The sequence below is a fragment of the Aspergillus luchuensis genome, chromosome 5 (assembly GCF_016861625.1).
Source record: "Aspergillus luchuensis IFO 4308 DNA, chromosome 5, nearly complete sequence".
NCBI lineage: Eukaryota > Fungi > Ascomycota > Eurotiomycetes > Eurotiales > Aspergillaceae > Aspergillus > Aspergillus luchuensis.
Window position 1 is genome coordinate 1,472,289 of NC_054853.1, and position 20,201 is coordinate 1,492,489.

The window sequence follows — 20,201 nt, forward strand, 5'->3', positions numbered from 1 at the left end:
ACGATGGTGAACGTAGAGCTAATCGTCAAAAAAAGGCCAAGTTGGAATCTAAACTCATAGCAAGCGTGAAAACAAGATGTTGGTGCGCCTACTCCCTAGTAGGCAAGGCTGCATATCGCTATCACGTGACCATATACACTTTGTTTACTTCAACTCGCGCGCGGCTATTCCGTACGTAGCCTAGATAACGACGATTCAAGCAGCTTTAGCCTAGACTCTCCCCTTCTAATGAACGTTCCTATGGTGTAACATATATTGTTGAGTATGTATATCGGGCCCATCACGCTACAATCCAAGTATGACCGCAGAGACAGCTGGAGCCGAGTGATAAATAAACTAGCTTCTTTGTCAAAGTAGACAAGGAGATACGGAAAGCTCGACCACACATACAGAAAAAACAATTGGCAGACATGGGAGGGCATGCATGGTGTGCAGACGGCAGAAGAGCAGGTTGGCACGGGTTACTTGTAAATCCGTTTCCGAACACAATTCTAGGGCCGGTAAAAAGCGGGGTGTCGGCCCTACTCTGATCCGGCTCCCAGCTACTCAAGGTCAGACGGGAGAAACCTGGAGCCAGGAAGGAGATGATGACGTGGTCAGGTCATGTGACCATATCCATTCCCACAGGCCATGACAGTTCTTGACGAGACACGAAGTTCGTCAGGAGAATAATAGTGAAGCAACAACTCCACGGGGGGTATCCTGACGCACCATGTCTGCGGGTTTTGATACCCTCAAAGCACTGTTGTCGCGGTAATTTACCTCGATCTTGGTATTGAGACATGGGTTAAGACATGATTTATAGCATGCGAGAGGATGGGAAGTTCTCAGATCTCGCGGTCAAATGCCAATCTTCAACCTTCCACGTTCATTGTTGCATTGTGTGCCCACAGTCGCCATTTTTCGACAAGGCGGCAAATGGTAATTTCGAGGTAAATGGGTTGGCGATATAACCCAAAGCCTGGTCGTTAACTTCCACCTACATAGGAATCTGAATCCCGCGTCATCAACATTCACGATGACCCTTTCATCGTATCCAAGTTGTTTGATTTTCTTTACCGTGCGGACTACGATGACTCACCTGACAATACGGATGATCCAGCTGCGGATAATGAATCTGCTGCGAACGAAGAGGAAATATTACCGACAGAGCGTATCTCCCAAGATGCTCTTTCAAGGCAGTGGAGGCGTGCACAGACCAATGTGCAAATCTATATTATAGCCGATAAGTATATGATTGAAGGATTGAAAGATATATCCAAAAGAAAGTTGAATTCCAACATGGAAAATAACTGGGACGACTGCGGATTTCTCACGGTTGTCAGCGATGTGTATGGGTCTCAGTGTCCGCCAAGATCAGACCTACGTGAAATTATCATACGCTTTGCTCTTCGACATCTCGGTACGCTTCAGAAATTCCGGCAGTTTGATGACGCTCGAAAAGAATACCCCGAGTTTGTGTATGAACTGTCCACGGCTTTGATAGAACGAGTTGTCGAATTGGAAAAGAGAACATGGTAGGGGTGCCTTTGTCCAGAACCTCACCCGCCTAGACTGTAAGGCTTAGTAATTCTATTTAGTGACAATCAGATTGTTAAGCCGAGTATCTTCCGCTCTGTTCCTGTTCCATCCGTGCGACAAACGCCCAGACGTTTCTACTGCGGGCTTTGTACTAGGTCTTTCGAGAGCAGAACTGGCCTTCGGCAGCATGACAGCGCTGTACATAGCTGGTGCACTGATTGTGGACAACCATTCCGGTCGCCCGAAAAAGCTCGAAAACACCGCCTGAGCAGACATGGTGGGTTTTAGTGGGAAGAGAACTTGTCCATTGTATTTAGTGTGGAAGGTACATCTGCTTCGTGGCACGGATGTCGCACGGTCGTTGTTATGGTGCCCCTGGAAATTGAAACATACGGATCCTTCTGTAAAGAATGGACGGCCAGCTGTCAGCAGCGCCCCTGTGGAGCAAGAATGACCAATAGGTTAGCCCCAGCTCGTGGGTCGGCCCCCCAGGGCGCATTGTTGGACAACTGAGAAGGTAGATCTGCAGTATGGCACCTGTTTAGCCGCACGCAATCGCACAGTGAGGTCCGTTTCTCGCCATCAAAGTCGCCGTGCTCACGGGCGCGATGCCTTGTTGCCTTGGGACAATCGGCACGCATTCGGATTTACTCATACTCCGTCCCAGCGACTCTGGAAGACCATGGCAATGCGAGAGCTGCTTTTCCGCTTACTAGCGTCTCATAGTAAGTATCCTTGTCACGACACATAAGGTGCGTCTTTCTTGCGCTGTTATTCTTGTATCGGACAATGCTAACTCAGCAGATAGCGGCTGTTGCAATTGAGGTTGAGGAGCGTAGGACGGCAATGTTTCTTAGTCAGCACCTTGAAGGCTCTTCGGTGATCGTCTACAGGCTCAATGGTACTGGTTTCCTCTTGCTGCCGATAGAGCCGGGCTGCAACCGATACGGTTCCTTCTCCTGGAGTTGCAACTCCACTGCGCCGTTTGTCAGTCCGCAATCTGTTGCTCAACTTTCGTGTATGACCCCTCCAGAGTAGGCAGTGGTCGCTGCTTTCCCATGCGTGACGGAAGGAAAAGGGCGCGGATTGGAAGCGGGCTTTTGACACCCATCTGGTCACAAGGTCCTTTCGCTCCGCTGGCTAAGGATCTTGACAAGTTGCATTGTTTCTACCCATCGTTGAAATGCACCGGGCCTCTTCGTCAGGAGGTGTTATGGTTGATCGCTGAAGTTTCTGAACAATGAGGCGGCGATTTCATGGGCATGAGGGCGGCGGGAGCGTAGAGCAAGTGCTGGCGAGTGAAGAACGGAGCTCAGACCGCCCTTTAACCCTTCCAGGTGCGCGCTATTGCCCTGATAGAATACGCCAGAGGCTGTTACTGCTGGATTGGGTATTATCCAGCTTCCCCGATAGGCATTGGGTTCCCCGCGAGAGACAGTAGCTGATACTAGCTGGTCGCTATTTGCGAATTAATATACTGCCATTGTCCATATCTTCCACCATTGATAAGAGGCAATGTCTATATATTGGTCCAATGCATTGCATTCTTATCAGATGGCTTCGGGAATATGCGAAGACCCCTGAGAATGAATCAGGACTATTACCAACTGGGGTTCTATGTGGTGAAACAACAACTCGCCTTTGTCAGCCAAAACGTAATCTACCTACATTCATTCCGAATTGGTCAGCCCGAATTGGCCTCATCTTTGGAATTCGCTGGGATGATCCAACGCCATTGCCTAAACGACTGGCAGCATAAGAGGACCATTCTGGTGGGTCGGTTTTTAGAAAAGTTCTGACATCTAGATCCCATGCCGTCCATAGCATGTTTGCTGGATGGCGGACGTGAGATGTAGGTGTAGGCTCTTCCCGTGGATCTTCTCATGATGACGTCACATGCGACCGTAGATCATCTCTAATCGCCCCACCGACCACTTCCTTGCCCATCAGCTCGGTCCCAGACACCGCGTTGGACGTGGGATTTAGTCGGGCAAAACCACATGTGCTCGTCAGTGGGCATCGAATATCTCCATCAAGAGCTCACCACCGCAGAGGCGATCCAGATCTGCGAACGGTTCCAGGGAACCGCATGGCGGCCGGGCCGCCAGGTGATGTGGAGCGGCGTACCCCGTGCCATCGTTCAGCAATGGGCAGATGCACACGGGATGCAGACGCTAACCACGGCGATGGGCCCTCTCATGGTCCATGACCATCCGCAATGTCGGCAGCTCCATAAATCGAAGCAACGTTGGAGCAGATATATGCACGGCGCATCGGCTCTTTTTGCCTCTCATATTGCACAAGACGGGGGAACAGTCACAGTCGTGACGTCTCCACCTCCCGAAAGATTCAACCCGCATGGAGGGACAAACTACCAAGCAATCGAAGACCCAATTTTGAAGGGGGAAAGAGGATCGTGCTGCGTCAAGAAGATCGAACTGGTGCACCCCACTGTGCCTGGCGCAGAAGAATTCTGCTATGAGATATGGCCTGAGGACGAGACCGACTCTTGGACTGCGAAGTTCGCCAAAGCTAGCAAGTCCGCTCCACACCCTCAATGGAAGCATCCCAAACCAAGACGGGCAAGGCTATAGGATTCATAAGTTGTGGAGCGTCCCGATGTCGAGCCAAACTTTGACTGCCACATTGCCTACAGAAGAAGGTTTCCTACGCATGCCTGAGGAAGCAAGTTCAGGTTTCAAAAATGATTCATTTGTCAGCTATCTGGCTGGGTTGGAGGGTGGCTCAGATTGCCGTCGGATGGAGATATCACGCTAGAGGGGCTCTGACCGAGCGTATCACCGTACGTTTGGTGAAGAGGCCCTCAAAAGTGAACACCGATGAGCGTCATCGACATGTTGATGAAAAGTGAATTTCGTGATCTTGCAGCAACTGTCCGGCGAGGCTCCTGCCGGTTAAATTGTTCCACAAAAGTTGCAATCCAACTTCAATAACTTGTGCGACCCCAGCATCTGTGCTCTGAGTTAGCTGTAGAATAGAAAATCCTTCGTATTACTCACCACAGCTACAAATGAATCATTTCTGGAACCTGGGGAGGAAGATACCTGCTGCTGGGGTGGCGAAGGTACTGTTGGCGCTGAAGCGGGAGCGCGTGCGCCAAGAACCAACACGTGACGTGCCGTAGTGCGACGGTTGTAGATACATAGAAAGAAATCGTACACTAACTCCACCCGTTTGGGCGGCCTGATATAGTGTCAGCTCGTGTTGTATAGTTTTTGGAAGCAGAGTCGGAGATCTGTGATTCTGTACTCACTTAGGAGAGCAAAGGCTTGCCCTTGGGCACTGTCCTCCTCGCTGTCGTCCGCCAACATGTTGGCGCTCCCATTACACTATTCTACAACCCCTAGATCGAGATCACTATGCTCTGCGGTCCCATGTTCCCTTGCCACCGCGGCGTGGCTGTGGGCACCTATCTGGGCAGAGTGCGAGGCCTGCAATCCTAACCTGGTCCGCAGGTCCTGTAGCCGCCTATACTGGGGTGGGCTACTTCCACGCATGTCGAGATTAAAGACACAAGTTGAAACTGGAAAGACCAGTCCAGGTGTATAGTACTGTACTGTATGACGTGAAAAGCGTGCTATAGACGAACGTGGACTTGAATATCAAAGCAGATGTGACCCCCGAACTTTCCCGGACAGTGTTCCAGGCCGTGTGTTGTTCAGGCGATTAGGTTTCCATCATCACAGTAGAACGCAAGGTCGAGGCATTTTTGGGCCGTTAATACCAAAGAGTGTATATCTTATGTTTCACGTAGGTGGGCAACTTGTGGTTCACCGTGTGGAAACCCAGATGTTGGTAAGGCGGCTGGATTTCCAGCGCTGCTATTCTCACATAAATCTCGTAACTATTTAGAACGGGGATAGTAAACGATCTGTCCCCGCTCAATGGGAAGATACGGAAGATAGCAAACCAATTATCGGAAACAGCGCTCAGTTGGTGTCAGCTACTATCTCTCGTGGATAGCCCAATGCTTGTTGGGTAAGCTGGGTAAATCCTAATACGGCAATGATGACCACTGGCATACGCTACCAGGGCCAAAGCACACACAGGAAAGCATTTAAAGGACTGTCTGAGCTTCTCTCCTCAGTCGCCAGCACCTACTCTAACCTCACCGCCTTCGTGCCTATATTATCGCATCAACAGCTGAGATCTCCAGCGATATACCTATTAACAACCCCTGGCGATCTATTCCAACACATTTCGATAATGGGTGAGAATAATGCAACACGCGAGAAACTTTCAATCAGTGTGCCCAAAAGAACCTGTTGTCAGACAAGTGCCAAAAGCCCGCTTTCAATCGGCAGCCCTTTGTTCTTTCTGGATCCACATCAACTGGCAAGTACTCTCCCAGCCAAGTGCGGCTCTATAGTCATGGCTCATGCCAGCGAAGGGGAACGCAAGGCACGTGCGCGTTCGTTCAAGTCAATATCCCATGTGACGTGCGGAAACATGATTATGTACATGAGATAAAACGTCCACAACATCATCCATTAACAATCTGGAAGCAGGCTCTGGAAACTCACTTGCCGACATCTACCCGAAGACGCCCCCCAACAGCCCGCGCATGGCTGTTTCAAAAGCTGTTCCGATTGAGCAGATATCCATTTTAGAGAAGCTGAACACTACCTGCGCGAACACAATCATCGACTCTCGCTGCTACGATAGCGATGTGCACAACCTCATTGAGTATTATATAAGGAATTTTCACCCGGAGGTTTTAGACGTGAAGGCCAGTGGGAAAAAGGCCCCGTTCTGTCCAGGCCATTTGTGAAATACAAGAAAGGCCACACTTCTAGAAACTTTATAAAAATTCCGATTGTATGGCTGCAATAGATAGGACTTCTTCTTTCTCTATGGGCTCGCGCAGCTCCACTGGCTTGCTCCCGTGAGCAGGTAATATCACGTCTGCCAAGCACATTCTCAACGAAGGTCTAGCTTTATTGACAAGACATGATGAACATGCAAAGACAAATAGCCACGTATAAAATGTGGGATTTGAAATTCGTGAATCCACTATGATAATGGGGCATGAATGCCCGAAAGGTGCATCTGATGGTCCCAGTCTTCACTAGCTCGAGCTTCCCTTCTTTATGAGTCGGATGGGCCCTGCTGCGGCTTGAATATCCCCAAGACGGTGCATCAGTCTCCCACCGGACTGATGTCAGGCTCGAATCCATGCTGCATGATTATATCATCGGCTACCTCGACCGCCACGGCTGCGAGAACGTCGAAGACCTTGAGGGATATGCAGAGAACCTGTTCTCGTCTTCTTGGCGCTTGTACTGCCGCTGTTCTAGGTGTCTCGTAGTGACTATGGGTATTTTTCTTTTCTTTGTTCTCTTCATTTGTCTTGTCATCAGGGCCATGGTTCTCCTCCGAACTAGTGCAATGTCATGGTCGACCGATGTGATCTCCGGTAGCTCATGCCTTGCACAATATTTGGTTACTCTCCCCTTGCGCGGTATGGAGAGAGACAGAACCGGAGAGATCTCGGGTTCATGGCTATAAATTCTGGACGCTACATCATTAGCTATTTCCCTCGTCCAGCTTGCCGACGACGAGATAATTCCGTCGAGAGTTTCACGACTGGCTGCTCATCTATATGAGGTATGGGCGTGCCGCTCTCGATCCAGCACAATCATATGTACTCTAAGAGAAAGCAGGGTAGTTTGAGGGACGGGGAGTATGCGTGCAGGCTCACCCAAAAATGACTTGGAGTCTTCCTTCAACTCAGACCTTTAGACGACCCTCGTGTTTCTGATTCCAGAAGCTTAACATTACCTGGCTAAATTGCGACTTGCCTTTCCGAGGCCCAGACGTGTGACACGCTCATGCTCTGTTAGCTTGTCGACGGTCAACAACGGAACTTGAGTTTCTAAGGCCCTTGTCAAGCGCAATCAATTCACTATGGGATTAGCCCACGCGTTTTATATACAAAAGGTTTACCCATCCCGGCATCAGCCGGTCCTTCTGCCAACATAGAGGCAACTCGCCGTGTCGAAAGTGCCCTTAGCCAGCTTTTAGCGAGAGCAGAAGTGCACTGCGTGACAGTCTGCACTTTAGTTGTAGATCGATATACTTGTGCGCATCTCAGATAATCAATTACTACGGCAGAGCAACCAAAACTGGAAAAGCTGCGCGAAGTTACCCGACTCGGGTACCATATTATGATCATTGCCAAATGCACCCCCTTCATCCTCCTGAGTAGGCCACATGTCCGGTACCGCTGTCGTTGCCGGTAGGGCAGTCGTCAGGGCAGCGGGATCCACACGTTCTGCTACACCAGCCGGGCTCCGAAGCCGCTGGTGCCAACCTGCAACGGTATGCTGCATTTCATCCACCAGTTGTCGAGTCGCCTGCTGCTCAGAGAACTCTTGTTCGCACCGATGCTGGTTATTCAACAATTCCTGCATTGCACTTCCAGCGCCTTCAAGGCGCTCTAACAGGGTCTTCTTGTCCCCCCTTAATGCTTCATTTTCCCGCTCCAGTGTTTCGACCGTAGCCAAACAGGCCTGGTGGTCCTCCAGTAATGTGGCAGAATGGGCGTCCCGAAAACCAGAACCGGATACTTGTGCCCGCTGGTTGGTGAGTGAAGTCAGCAGAATAACCAGGCCCTGCCAACCGTGCCTGGGGACTTACCATGGGCGGACGTCTAAGGGAGCGCGCAGGCTGCTTGAGAGGCCGCGCGACGAGCTCCTCTCTCTGGATGGATCCTGCGTCAGAAACACCACTGTGACTCTCGGTCTCCCGGGCGGTTGCGCGACCGCCCACCCGTGGCCTAGTTGTGACTATTGGCATTTATGAATAGTCCCAAGATAACATCAGAGAAGTGCGGAATGGAACAAGGGTGCCGTAGAGTGCCGTGCTGAAGGGAGATTTGGTCAGAGTCACAGCCCGCAAGAGACCTGGCTGGACAGGAGTAAAACACGCCATTGGTGATGGCAGAGTGTCCCTAGCAATCCTCTCAGTCAAAGAAAGTTAGTGACAACTGTCCATTGGCTCTTTCTGCCTACTTGGTCCTGTGTCCCTCTAATTGAACGAGTGACGCATTGATGGTTAAGATCTGCAACACTGTGCTTTGCAGCGGACCCAAGTACCATGGGAGATTTTCTGGATCAGGGCGGTCAAATGTCTAGAATGATCTTTTTCGGCCTGATCGAAATATCACAGCACATTTAGTCTGGTCTCCGAAACTGACCCACCTAGCCCATGGCTCGAGGGGCTCTGCACTCGTTAATACCATCGCACAGAGTGGTATTGGCCCGTGAAATTGGACAACCCTGGGCCGTAGGGCAAGTCGAGCGGTGAGCTACTTGGGTAAAGTAATAGGAATGGTTGCATGGATGGGGCGATGTTTATATACCAGGAAACATCGCTAGGGCAAGAGATCCTCCATAACAGGTGGATCACAACTTCCCCTCCTCATTCTTGTAGTCTGCAATACTCCATGCACATACCCCCTTGTCTAGTTCGCTCTTAGTTATCTACTCCTTACAGAGAGATTCCCCTCCTCCTTGGCGATCATCCTTGACTTCATCCCCACTAATTTCTGACGGCAGCCACCCACATTCTTAGGCTCGACCAAACACTAGTCAGCCCATCCTTTCACGACCTAAATCAAGATGCAGTAGTCAACGGGCTAGACAAGGGCCTGTCATCCAATCGTAGAAAGCTCACGCAGCCACTTCAACCGTCAGAGATGATCCCCCCCGCGACATCGGCTAACGTTGCTGTTGACCAGGATGCTCGCTTGGTTTTCCAGGATAGGGCAACAAAGAGATAGCATTGCTGCCTTGTTTCCACTGTTTGAGGTTGATGGAGTACATACTTTATACCACCGGAGTACCAATCACTACCTTTATCTATAATTCAGCGTCGTCTCGAATGAGTATAGTAAGTTAACCCCTCCTCCTCCCCGGGAACTTCCCCCCTCTCCGTAGGCACTCATAATTCCAAGCTTTCCCTTCTCTGTCTTTCTTCTCTCTTACACACTCACACCCTCAATTCTATTCAACCCTCTTTCTCTGAGTTATTATCCTTCCTCCCACATCTACAATGGTCATCAGAGGCACTCAATTAGATGGCGTCGCTCTGGTCGTCGGCGTAAGAACCTTCCCTCTCCCCCACCACCTCAAACAGATGGTTTCCTCCTCCCAAACTAACCTCCCATAAATCCAGTCTGGTCGCGGCATCGGCCAACAAACCGCTTTCTCCCTAGCCGAAGCAGGCGCCCGCGTCATCGTCTTCGCCGACATGAACACCGAAACAGCCACTGCCTCCGCCGAAGAGAGCAAGCAATACGCCACAAACCCCGAATACCAATCCACCCACTTCACCGTTAACGTGACCGATCAAGATGGCGTGCAAGCCATGGTTGACTTTGTCGTCGAGAAGTTCGGACGGCTGGACTATGCCGTCAACGCTGCAGGAGTGAGTCCCATCCACCATCATTATCCGTTAAGAATATTCCACAACAACCTAGCGCATGGTTCTCTTCCCACCAAGCTAACTCAAAAAAAATCCAACTAGGTCGACAACGGCGTACACACCCCCTTCGCCGACACCGACATCGACAACTTCGACCGCGTCCAGACCATCAACGCCCGCGGTATGTTCCTCTGCTGCCGCGCCGAAGCCGCCGCCATGCGCAAGCAGACCTCACGCACCTTCACTAGCCGCACCGGCACCCGGGACATTGGTCGCGGCGCCATCGTGAACGTCTGCTCAGCCAACTCCTTCGCCGGACTGCCCGGGAAGGCATCATATACCGTCTCCAAGCATGCCTGCATGGCGGTGACGAAGATGGTTGGTATGTTTATCCCCTCCCCCAATACCTTATACACGATACTATCCTATTCAATCCAACTCCCGTTATAAACATATATAAATATTATCTGGTACAGGACTGGACCACTCCGCCGAAGGCATCCGCTGCAACGCCGTATGTCCCATCTGGGTCCGCACCCCTCTCCTCGACGTCGAGTTGGAGCGGAACCCGCAGGTGCGCGCGGAAATCGAGGCCGTTATACCCATTAAGCGTGCGGCGGAGAGTGATGAGGTGGGAGATACGATTGTTTATTTGCTTAGTCCGTCGGCGAGTTATGTTAATGCTACGAGTTTGTTGTTGGATGCGGCGGTTACGGCGACGTTGAGGTTTCATTGATTAGTATTCATATTTTATGTCTGGTTGGTAGTTAATAGAAGTGAGAGGGTTATGGTATACGATGTATTCGATACGGTGAATGAGTAATAGTCTGTGTGCAGTGGAATGGCTGGAATTGTTGGACGTGGTTTGTTGTAGTACGCTGAATGAATGGTCGAACCCCGAATACATAAATCAAGTAGAAGTCTACGTAGTCCAATACATAAGTGCGTGTTAATCCCTTTCAAAGGTTTACTACGGTGTTGAGTTTTTTGACGCGTACTGTAAGACGCGGGAGCGGGATGTCCCGAGACTTTTGAACACCTATTGTAGGTCCGGGCCTTCCCGAGCACAATCTAAAGTAACCAACAACCGCGTGGCTCTCACGGTCGGGCAACCCGTCCCAAAATGTCGTACACAAGGTTTTTTACAATAAAATCTTAGTTAGGTAATTTCAGCTATAAGAAGTCTACAAGGCTTGTTTATAAAAGTACATATTTTAATGGTATCTATGGGTGTTTTCTTTCATGACTTTTCGAATTAGTTATCATGTAACGTAGCCGTTAAATAAATTCTATGTATTTTGATTGCAACCTATCATAGTATGTATACAAATGGTTTTGGAAACTTGGCAAGAAATACTCATTAACTTATTCAAGTAGTATTTAGGTAGTATTTAAGAGAATTCAAGGGTTTTTAACTGTACCATTTAGATATAATAAATATAAAACGAGCAGCTTGTAAATGGCATTACGAAATAGGCCGCGCGACCTTTTATTACGTCGAAGTTAGTAGTCCTAAGGAACAACAACTGACCAGACCAACCGGAAGGCGGTAAAAATACGTGCCCGCCTGGGCGGAAGCTGAAAACACACACACACACACACACACACACACAACAATTCCTTAACGCCCGGCGGCTAAGCCGAATGTGCAACTGTCACTGATTTATCAACACAGGTTCTAATGTTGTAGCTCCTCCGAGTTCAATCACATATCCTTGAATGCTGAACAGGTGTCCTACAGATTATTTAAGGTCTTACAAAAAAAGATGGTATGGCTTAAAGCAGTCCCATGTCATTGACTTGCGAATGAGTTCAGTCTCCTATCCAAGTTTCAGGAGTGTTTTTTCATCGCCGTCAACTTGCACGCAAAGGACATCATTGTAGCCTCCCCGATCGGTTGGCCAGCCCTCGTCAACTCTAGGAGTAGAGACTAGACGAATTGCCACACGTTGCCTATGCGGCTCGAAAGCTATCCAATCTGGATATCTGCTCAATCATCTCAGGCTCCGAATTGTTATCCTCTAAGCCTGTGGCAATGTCGTTCACATTGGCCGCAGTCTTGGTTGATGTTGGGGCACTGGAATCAGATAGTCCTGCAGAAACCTCGCTTTTATTTAGATGATCATGCAGGTTAGGTGTGACAGGAAACGGCCCATTCCAGCTTTGAGAAATTTCGTTGCTTAGATTGGCAATGGGAGCCCCCAGGCCTGCGGGCGAGTCAGGACAGGCCATTGGAACTAACTCAGCCAACCATGCCTCCCAGAATTCAGGCGACGTATATGGTTGTAAGTCCATGCTCATACTGATTTCCAACTGAGGAGTCAACTGTGATAGCAGCGAAAGATCATCCTCTGGCGTAAGTTGGTCCAGATTCGAGTTCTCCATATTGTCAGCCATTGCCATCAATGTCCCGAAGCCCTGAGATTGAGAATTTTGAGACGCCAAGTTTAGATTGTCAATAAGCATGTTTCCATAGAAGTCTTCTGGGAAGATAGCCGCAAGGTCGGTAGGTGAAATAGCCATGTTCAGAAAATCTGTTTCCACGTGGCCCGTCTGAAGACCATCCACTCGATCTAGAGGGCTCTTTGCACGTGCGGTCGTGTGCTCTGCGCCACCTCTCTCCATTAATGGTGGATAAGCGGGCGACGGCATATCAACGCTTTTGTACGTAGGCGACGGAATCGAGCGAGATGACAGCAACTGGTCCTCATCGCCGGAGCGAAGTAGGTTTGAGACATAACGCATAATCTGGCGAAAGTTGGTCGAATCATGCCCTCCTTGTGCTGGATTCGGCCAAATCACATTAATTAACTCAAGCTAGAGAACATTTAGTCTGAATAGATTAAGATTATGAAGGAATATCTGTTACCACAGATTCGGCCACATTTTCCCGACTGCCCTGGTCGTTATGCAGTTCATCCAGAGCTCGGTTGAAAGCCCGCTGCGATTAAGTTAATAATGATGACAACATCCAGTGTAAATGTAGCTGACCGTTTTGTCCTCGATTTTTTGCTTCAGTTTAGCCTGCATTGTCTCCTGGTCTCCTAAAATCTGGCTAGAAGGAGGAGGTCCCAGTACCAGGTATCTCCAAGCTCAATTGAGAGAAAATAGTCACTCCTGAACAGACGGAATGATCCGCGGTCAAGGAAAACGTATTGCCACACGGCCGTTGACTCGGAGATATGGTTCATCTCACAAGGCTTGAGGGACCCCTGTCAAAGCAAGCCCAATAGTGCGAACCTGTTCATCGGTTCTTTCCCCTAACGAACATGGATTCAATGGTTTGGACTCAAAGATGCTCCCTCTCACGATAGCTAAAGGTAGACGGGGTACATTTGGTTATCATAGGAATCATCTGCAGTGCTTATTGACAATCCAGTGGTTCTATCTGGTCTGACCCTGTAGAGACAAAGAGAAACGAGACGGTCGCCAACGCGATCTGGCCTTATTCGGTGCAGCCGTCAGTCTATTTCTTGTCAGCCTTCCAACCAAAATGACCCCATATTATTTCGACACGATGTGTCTGGCTGTTACAACCCATCAGACTAACCGGATCTTAGTGGGCTGACTGTCTTTGCATCTCTATACACTCATCACACCGCTTGATTGCAGCCACAATCGGATGACTGGGCGCCATCAAAGCTATATTCTGGAACGTCACAAGCGCAAGCTGTGTCCGACTCAATGCAACTACAGGGTTAATTTAGACTTCTCAGTGAAGTGTCTGAAAACAGGGACAAAAATCCGGGTCCGGTTCGCCCTTTCTTGCTAGTAAAGATGAGTCGATCGCTCTTACAGGCGGAGGTTAAAATCCAGCCGTAAACAAACACTTATGTACAAAGCAGCCTTCCAAAACAAGGAAGATGTTTTGACCGAGTGATGTGGGTCTCTCCAATCAGAGACCGTAAGCATTCTGGGTAGCCTTCAAGCCAGGAGATCTAGGCTCACCGACCTCCATCAGAAGACCCGCAGTAATATAGAAGGCGGGACAGGGGTCCGAGGAAAAGAAGCGATGTGCTTTGCAGTTAGTGCAGTTGCAGTTACACTGTATACTTATTCTCTTGTAGGCAACATGCAGCATCTGAGTTCTCACGATAATCATGTTGACTGAAGATAACACTTCATGCTCCATGAGTGCATTGAAACGTTGCCACCCTGCGAACTAAGCCACCGTTAGATAAAACAAACGCGCTTCAAGTAGCTAAGGTAGGTCCAGGATTTGCATTAGCCTTTCTATACTTAGATCGCATGCTTTGCATTTAGTGCGTGGTAGTAGTTAATCTCAGTAGAAGCACCCAATAAAAGCGGCCACTTGCCGGCTGATGGGTGGCGGTGAAGACCGTAACGTAAACCACGATCACATGGCTCTCATGGTCAAGCGGCCCATCTGATAATGCCATATAAATGATATTCTTTTGGAATAGAATATCTCAACCACTAGAAGAGTTCAAGACTTCATTAGGGATTTATAGATAACAAACATAATACGACTGATCTTGACATTCATTGCAGAATTTCATAGCTGCTTATAATAGCTCGTAATGTATAATACATGTGTCTTACATGTATTTCTATATATTCGAAATGATTATTTAGAAGATGTTTAGAATTTTTCTACATAAATTTTGTGCCTGAACTATAAGGCAAACATTGAGGCAGCCCAGCAAGACCTGGGCAACTCCGCAATATGGGGACCGGGAGCCCGGTGGCTCGGAAACGGGACAAATCATCCGACAAGACTACCGATCTAGCTCTCGTGGTGAGTTCTATTATAGTGTAAGTAGGGTTGTGCTGTGTTCGGCTGACGCAGTATTCCCCGCTTGCGCTTGCTGATGCTCACTGGCGCTCGCTGGTCAACTTGTTACTGTACACACGAAATGCCCAGTCATTCGGACGGCTTCTCGCCGCGCTTCAAAACTTGGATCCCCCGATCCGGCTTTGACCTTGGCGCAGCATGATTCGACTTTATGCTGAGGATTTGACCAGGCCGGACGTGATCATGCGTCTTTTGAAATGTGATGATCGCCTGCTGAGGCCCCTGATCGCGATCGGTGGGAGACCCAGTGGGGAGCTGGGTAACCTGCGGACCAGGGGTAGGGCAAATGAGGCGGGTGCGAAAAACAAGTAAAGAAGTGAAAGAGGAAAAGGCAAAGGGAGAAAATAAAGGGGTGGGGGGAGATGAGGTCAACAGGCACAGAATGGTGAAATTACGCTGAAAAGATAGCGGAAGTGGTGAAAGAATCCACCTAGTAACTCACCGAGTAGACATGGTCGAGTAAGTTGCATAGGGTGTTTTTTTTTTTTTTTTTTTTTTTTTTTTTTTTTTTGCCGTTTTGGGAACGCGCGTGTGCCACGGGGATCTGCTGGGGCGTTTACCCGTTCAGAGCTAGGCGAGCACGTCTTTTCACCGCCCTCTGGTCGGCTTCTCTAGTCATTTGTTGTTGCCTTGGGCCATCAACATTTGCTGGGGCTCGGGAAGGTCCGGGACTAGTCTTTTTGAGGAAGCTGTCCAGGGGTTCAACTTGATGCCCATGCCCAGTCTGAGGGATTCGAACACGCACCGAACAGATATTACGCCCTCGAGTTTCGGTCCCTTGGCTTACCACGTAGAATAACGAGATCAACACATGGTTCTACTGGCTTCAGAATGCTATTACCCTGAATTACCGGGGAAGTGAGCTTTGTTAGGCTAATTGATGGTTATATGTATCATGAGTCGTGATAGGGGAATGGTGGAATTATATATACATAATATTCAAACAACATCATGACCACTGAGTATAACAGGCTTCTATGACCGTCCTGAGAGACATGTAAAAATCATAACATGCAACTTTGGATAATCAAGCCACTTCATGAGGTGAGTCACTGATATAGTAGAGGAGATAGATTGGCTGTAGCATGAAGACTTGGGGGAAAAGAGGAGGAGTGTCGCGTACGAAGAAAGCTCAATGCCGATTTTCGCTGCTCTCCATGTTCAAATCACGATTGTACCGGCCACACGCAATGACTTGATGGGTCTCAAACTACCTCAGCCAACATATCACCTTGCGCTACAGGCCAGTGTGAAGGGGAAGGCTGAGAAGCGATCTGCAGGAACCTTGCCGCAGACGGATAAAGACTGTTTGAATTGCCCAATGGCCTATAGGAAGGGAACAAGAAGCGGGCAGTACAATTTGCCCCACCATGCGGGACCATCATCGCGGAGAGTTCTTTTGCAGCCGCGCGTCTTGGTCTCAGCTTGTGCCTACTGCCTCGTGCGACCACAGATATGGTATAATAACTGCCACTGCAAATCGATCTTGGAAGGTGCAACCAACGACCGAGACGGAACTCTATATTCTTTCTCATACCCTGCAACAAAGAAGGTTGTCAATTCATCGGACTGCTTCGACCGCCGCTTGGGGCATGCTCTTACCGGAGTGATCCCGCGGACCCTTACGAACCCAATGCGTCTCAAACCCGCGACGGTGCGCACATTTAGCTGGGGACTGGATGGTCAATTTCGGACCCTGAGTCGACCGTGCGGTCTGACCGTGGTTCTGCGGACGTGTGACGCGTGTAGGGGCCGGTGGCCTCATCACCTGCATCGCTAGAGGGCTTGGATCGTCTGAACGATGCTCGGAAGGAGTGGGGGTGCTGATCGAGATGGGACTGGGCCAAGTCCTGTGCTGGCCACGGCCCAGTCTCCTGGGGATTTGACGTCCGAGCCGCGATGGCGTCTTGCACATCGGGCGGCGGTGTCGTCTTATGTCTTTCTCCAGAAGCCGGTATTTGGTCCGCAGAGACTCTTTCGTTCTGGGTTTGCGCTCGATTGAATATTTCCGAGCCCTCTCCGGCCACGTTAGATGGAGATGGTGCGCTACCCATGATGGATAGTCCTGTTCCTCGCCGGGAGTCCAGGCCCGGTAGTGTCTCTTGGACATGGGGAGCGAGAGTGAAATCGCAAAACGTGAAGTAAGTGGGGGAACTGCGCTTGCAGAGACCGACGCAAATGGCAAGATCCAGATACAGTACATGTATTGCCTGCCATACGGAAGGCATACAGCATTGCGGGCCACAAGAAAGAGGAGGGGAGACCAGAAAACACTTAAATGGGAGGATTCGTTGCCCTGAGGTAGTTCACTGGTGAATGCCGTCGCACTGATGCAACAATCCCTTGTAACTTACCCACATCGCCCACCACTCGACATGTCTCGTTGCCCAGGGTTTTCCACGTTCCACAAGTCAATACTACTTTGTGCGACGGTGTCATTGAAGGAAAGGAGCCTTGAACCACGGGCTAGGTGGGCAAGTTTCAGAGACTATGGACTTAAGAAATTGTGGTGGAGTTCAGAGCGAATGAGGTCAAATTAGACAAATGACTGCGCTGGACGAGAAAATACCCCACGCGCTTTGATCCGTAGTAAAGCAGGTTGCCGCACATCTCAACCGTTACTGTGTCTCACTTGGTCAACTATGGTGACACCGAGCCATCGTGGCAAAAGATCCAATGGGCGATTATCACGAACTTGCTTTGGCTAATCTCGTTGCTAAGCTTAAAACCCATTTGCTATTGTCAACGGTAATCCGCTTTCTCTTGCCAGGCCAGGCATTTTAATTTCTCTGGCTAATTCTCCCTTCAGCACGGTACAGTACATACGCAGTTGTTCTTCTACGAGTTTTGTTGTCATCGAAAAATGCCAAAGTCAGAACCGCGGGCGGGCATCCGCGCACGCACCCGGCAGACCGAGAGTCGCAGTACCGCTTTCGACCCACGATCTATCCAAAGACTGGAGCCCGTAATGCGTTCTCCCCAGCAGCCTCTGCGGTCCCGTCGACTCCCATCCACGGTAAGCCTTCACGTACGGTTACTGGGCCCGGATCGTTCCACTGACTTCACGCACCCACCAGCTGCCACAGGTATCTGGTTCTGGTTCTCGAGACCCTCCTTCTGCCCCATCGCTGAAGAATCACGAGGCATGTTTGGCTACGGTCGAAACACTGGAGCGGGAGATTGAAGCGTTGCAGAGAGACAAAGAGACCCTATCGGAGCGCGTTGGAAGCGTCGAAAGTGAGATCCAGGAATTGTTGAACAAACAGCATCAGTGGAGACAACAGCTGCCTGAGCGGCGCGCGACTCAACAGCTGATGGACGAAATGCAGCATACCGTTGCGAGTTGGCACCAACGGCTTCGCAGCCCGGCTGGTTTGCCAGAAAAGGCGGATCCTGCCGCCGTGACGACTGCTCTACCAGAAATGTTAGCGGTGCCGGATATGTGGAATGCTCAGGAGGACGGAGGGGGTGCATTTAACAACGATCATGGCATTGAACCGGACTCCGGTGACTTTACGCAGCTTCTTCAATTCTAGTTTCTCTACAGTACCGTAGTATTTGATATTTTTTCTGGCGCGAATGCGCTCAAGTAGACCGATCAACAATGACGAGGTGTGATCTGCAGATGGACCGGGTGATGCTAGGGTGGGTAAACCGTCTTGTATATAGCGGGCAGGCCTATTCCACGGACAAACAATTGCGCTCGGCAGCAGCACTCAATACCCAAATGACGTTCTTCTCCGCCTACCAGCAAACGGAGCATGGGCCAGGTTTCACGCGGTCGGGTCCAGGAAAAGAAAGCCGTGATTCAACCAACGAGCGTCTAACGTCTGAGCCCGAAAATGAGGGGTTCTGGGAGGTGTCAGTGAAGGAGACTCTAGTCCGTCTTCTGAATGTGTCTGCTAGCGTACACCCAATCCAAACCTCACACATTCCCCCCGAGTATATATAATTGTGCTGTATCGGGATCGGTACTCCACACTTTCGTCTGCACAAGCGGCCAGTTTTACTTTAAATCCAATCTCCAACGGAGCCATGCCGCTGTCTGCAATCTGGACGAGAAGAGCAGCCAACGATGCAGCATCGAGCATCTACAGTCGAGAACCTGAAGTCGCTCCGGTTCCTCCGCTCTCCATCCCGCGCAAGGGGAGGACACCGACCGATTCTCCTGCAAGGCATGATCTCCCGGAGATCAATCTGATCGACCATCAAATTGCGCTGGCCCGGGGAACAACCATGGCCCTGGAAACGACCCGTGTGCGGCTTCGAAATGCCAAAAAGAACGGTCCACGTTCGTTACGAGACACTTTGGAAGACAAGTGGCGACAATGGAAGCGCCAGGAAGATGAGAACCGGTTCTTCCGCACATGCCTCAAAATCTTCGATGACCTCGCGGCCGTGGCAGTCGAGGTGTCCGATGGGAAACCGACGCATCCTCCTGGGGATGCGTAAGCTGCGAGAGGCCCTGGCCGACTCGCACGGGAAGGAAGCTCGAGCCAGAGAAGAATGGGACCGTCGCCTGAACCTTCCCGGTATTCGTGCCTCATTACCGCAGTGGATATGATGCCTTGTCGGATCTACGAGTTCCTGTGGGCAGGCGCTCTATGTGACTCTGCGTTCATTTTCCCATCATGTCTCGGCATAAGGTTGGACCGTCGCTGAAATGTGCTTTGTAGGTATGCTCTCATCTGCTCATTGTGTAGGCCAGCGGAACTGCGCACGTCTACAACACTTGCCCAGAGAACTCGGTCCCTTGTGAATATCTCAAGTTCCTATACTCCTCATTACAGAGTTATTAGAGACATGTGGTCTGTCTAGCCTATCAAGAATTGCACAGACACAATGCAACACCCGACACCCCCGTATCCCCCAAATTAAAGTTGCATAGATTATACCAACCCAATGAATAAAAGCGCATCACCGTCGTAGGAGCTACACAGCACTGATGACCATGTTCTTCGGATAAAGCTCAACTCTCTCGCTTAGACCTGTGCTCAGTTAGCACAGGCTCCAAAGGAACCATGCGGGGGCTGTTAGGAGGCGTCTTCGGGTAGAAGCCGGCAAGTAGACTCTTGGAGTCTGTGTCCAGTTGTTAGATAATGGTTCCTTTTTGCATATGTGTTCTGTGTGCATACCCATATATCCGCACGCGACTTGGGGGTCTGACGTAACCGAGCGTGCGCGTGCCTTGAGTTCGCCTTTGGTGGCATGAGGCATGGCCATAGGTTCACTCATGGCTTGAAGAGTGCTTGCCAGTTGATGTGGATCAAAACAGGCCATGAAGCTGCCCTGTAAAAGCGGGCGTTTGATACCCGTCCGATTACACGGTCCTTCGGCCACGCTGCCTAACACACTGTCGCATGTTGCACGGTTGTGGTCCATTTTGGAACGTGATGGGCTAGACGGCCACGAGGTG

General features: G+C 50.1%; 9 protein-coding genes across 9 annotated transcripts; 5 read left to right on the top strand and 4 right to left on the bottom strand.

Moving 5' to 3' along the window:
- Nucleotides 1–712: 712 nt before the first annotated feature.
- On the top strand, nt 713–1,521 carry AKAW2_50519S (BTB/POZ domain-containing protein; the record flags this gene model as incomplete). The annotated part of the gene is made up of 3 exons (XM_041690347.1): nt 713–753; nt 806–932; nt 988–1,521. 3 exons carry the CDS (start codon nt 713–715, stop codon nt 1,519–1,521), a joined length of 702 nt encoding a protein of 233 aa, XP_041543940.1.
- Nucleotides 1,522–3,521: 2,000 nt separating this feature from the next.
- AKAW2_50520S (uncharacterized protein) lies at nt 3,522–4,115 on the top strand (the record flags this gene model as incomplete). Its single annotated transcript, XM_041690348.1, has 1 exon — nt 3,522–4,115. The coding sequence occupies one exon, from the start codon at nt 3,522–3,524 to the stop codon at nt 4,113–4,115; it is 594 nt and encodes a 197-aa protein (XP_041543941.1).
- Nucleotides 4,116–7,640: 3,525 nt separating this feature from the next.
- On the bottom strand, nt 7,641–8,340 carry AKAW2_50521A (uncharacterized protein; the record flags this gene model as incomplete). Its single annotated transcript, XM_041690349.1, has 2 exons — nt 7,641–8,120; nt 8,182–8,340. 2 exons carry the CDS (start codon nt 8,338–8,340, stop codon nt 7,641–7,643), a joined length of 639 nt encoding a protein of 212 aa, XP_041543942.1.
- A 1,257-nt stretch (nt 8,341–9,597) lies between these two features.
- Nucleotides 9,598–10,705, top strand: AKAW2_50522S (SDR family NAD(P)-dependent oxidoreductase; the record flags this gene model as incomplete). The annotated part of the gene is made up of 4 exons (XM_041690350.1): nt 9,598–9,645; nt 9,721–9,972; nt 10,072–10,351; nt 10,446–10,705. The coding sequence occupies 4 exons, from the start codon at nt 9,598–9,600 to the stop codon at nt 10,703–10,705; spliced, it is 840 nt and encodes a 279-aa protein (XP_041543943.1).
- Nucleotides 10,706–11,922: 1,217 nt separating this feature from the next.
- On the bottom strand, nt 11,923–12,999 carry AKAW2_50523A (uncharacterized protein; the record flags this gene model as incomplete). The annotated part of the gene is made up of 3 exons (XM_041690351.1): nt 11,923–12,786; nt 12,839–12,910; nt 12,961–12,999. The coding sequence occupies 3 exons, from the start codon at nt 12,997–12,999 to the stop codon at nt 11,923–11,925; spliced, it is 975 nt and encodes a 324-aa protein (XP_041543944.1).
- A 3,450-nt stretch (nt 13,000–16,449) lies between these two features.
- AKAW2_50525A (uncharacterized protein) lies at nt 16,450–17,013 on the bottom strand (the record flags this gene model as incomplete). Its single annotated transcript, XM_041690352.1, has 1 exon — nt 16,450–17,013. The coding sequence occupies one exon, from the start codon at nt 17,011–17,013 to the stop codon at nt 16,450–16,452; it is 564 nt and encodes a 187-aa protein (XP_041543945.1).
- Nucleotides 17,014–17,461: 448 nt separating this feature from the next.
- Nucleotides 17,462–18,321, top strand: AKAW2_50524S (cell division protein ZapB; the record flags this gene model as incomplete). The annotated part of the gene is made up of 3 exons (XM_041690353.1): nt 17,462–17,533; nt 17,595–17,801; nt 17,863–18,321. 3 exons carry the CDS (start codon nt 17,462–17,464, stop codon nt 18,319–18,321), a joined length of 738 nt encoding a protein of 245 aa, XP_041543946.1.
- A 499-nt stretch (nt 18,322–18,820) lies between these two features.
- AKAW2_50526S (uncharacterized protein) lies at nt 18,821–19,237 on the top strand (the record flags this gene model as incomplete). Its single annotated transcript, XM_041690354.1, has 1 exon — nt 18,821–19,237. The coding sequence occupies one exon, from the start codon at nt 18,821–18,823 to the stop codon at nt 19,235–19,237; it is 417 nt and encodes a 138-aa protein (XP_041543947.1).
- A 517-nt stretch (nt 19,238–19,754) lies between these two features.
- On the bottom strand, nt 19,755–20,167 carry AKAW2_50527A (uncharacterized protein; the record flags this gene model as incomplete). The annotated part of the gene is made up of 2 exons (XM_041690355.1): nt 19,755–19,864; nt 19,921–20,167. 2 exons carry the CDS (start codon nt 20,165–20,167, stop codon nt 19,755–19,757), a joined length of 357 nt encoding a protein of 118 aa, XP_041543948.1.
- Nucleotides 20,168–20,201: the final 34 nt, after the last annotated feature.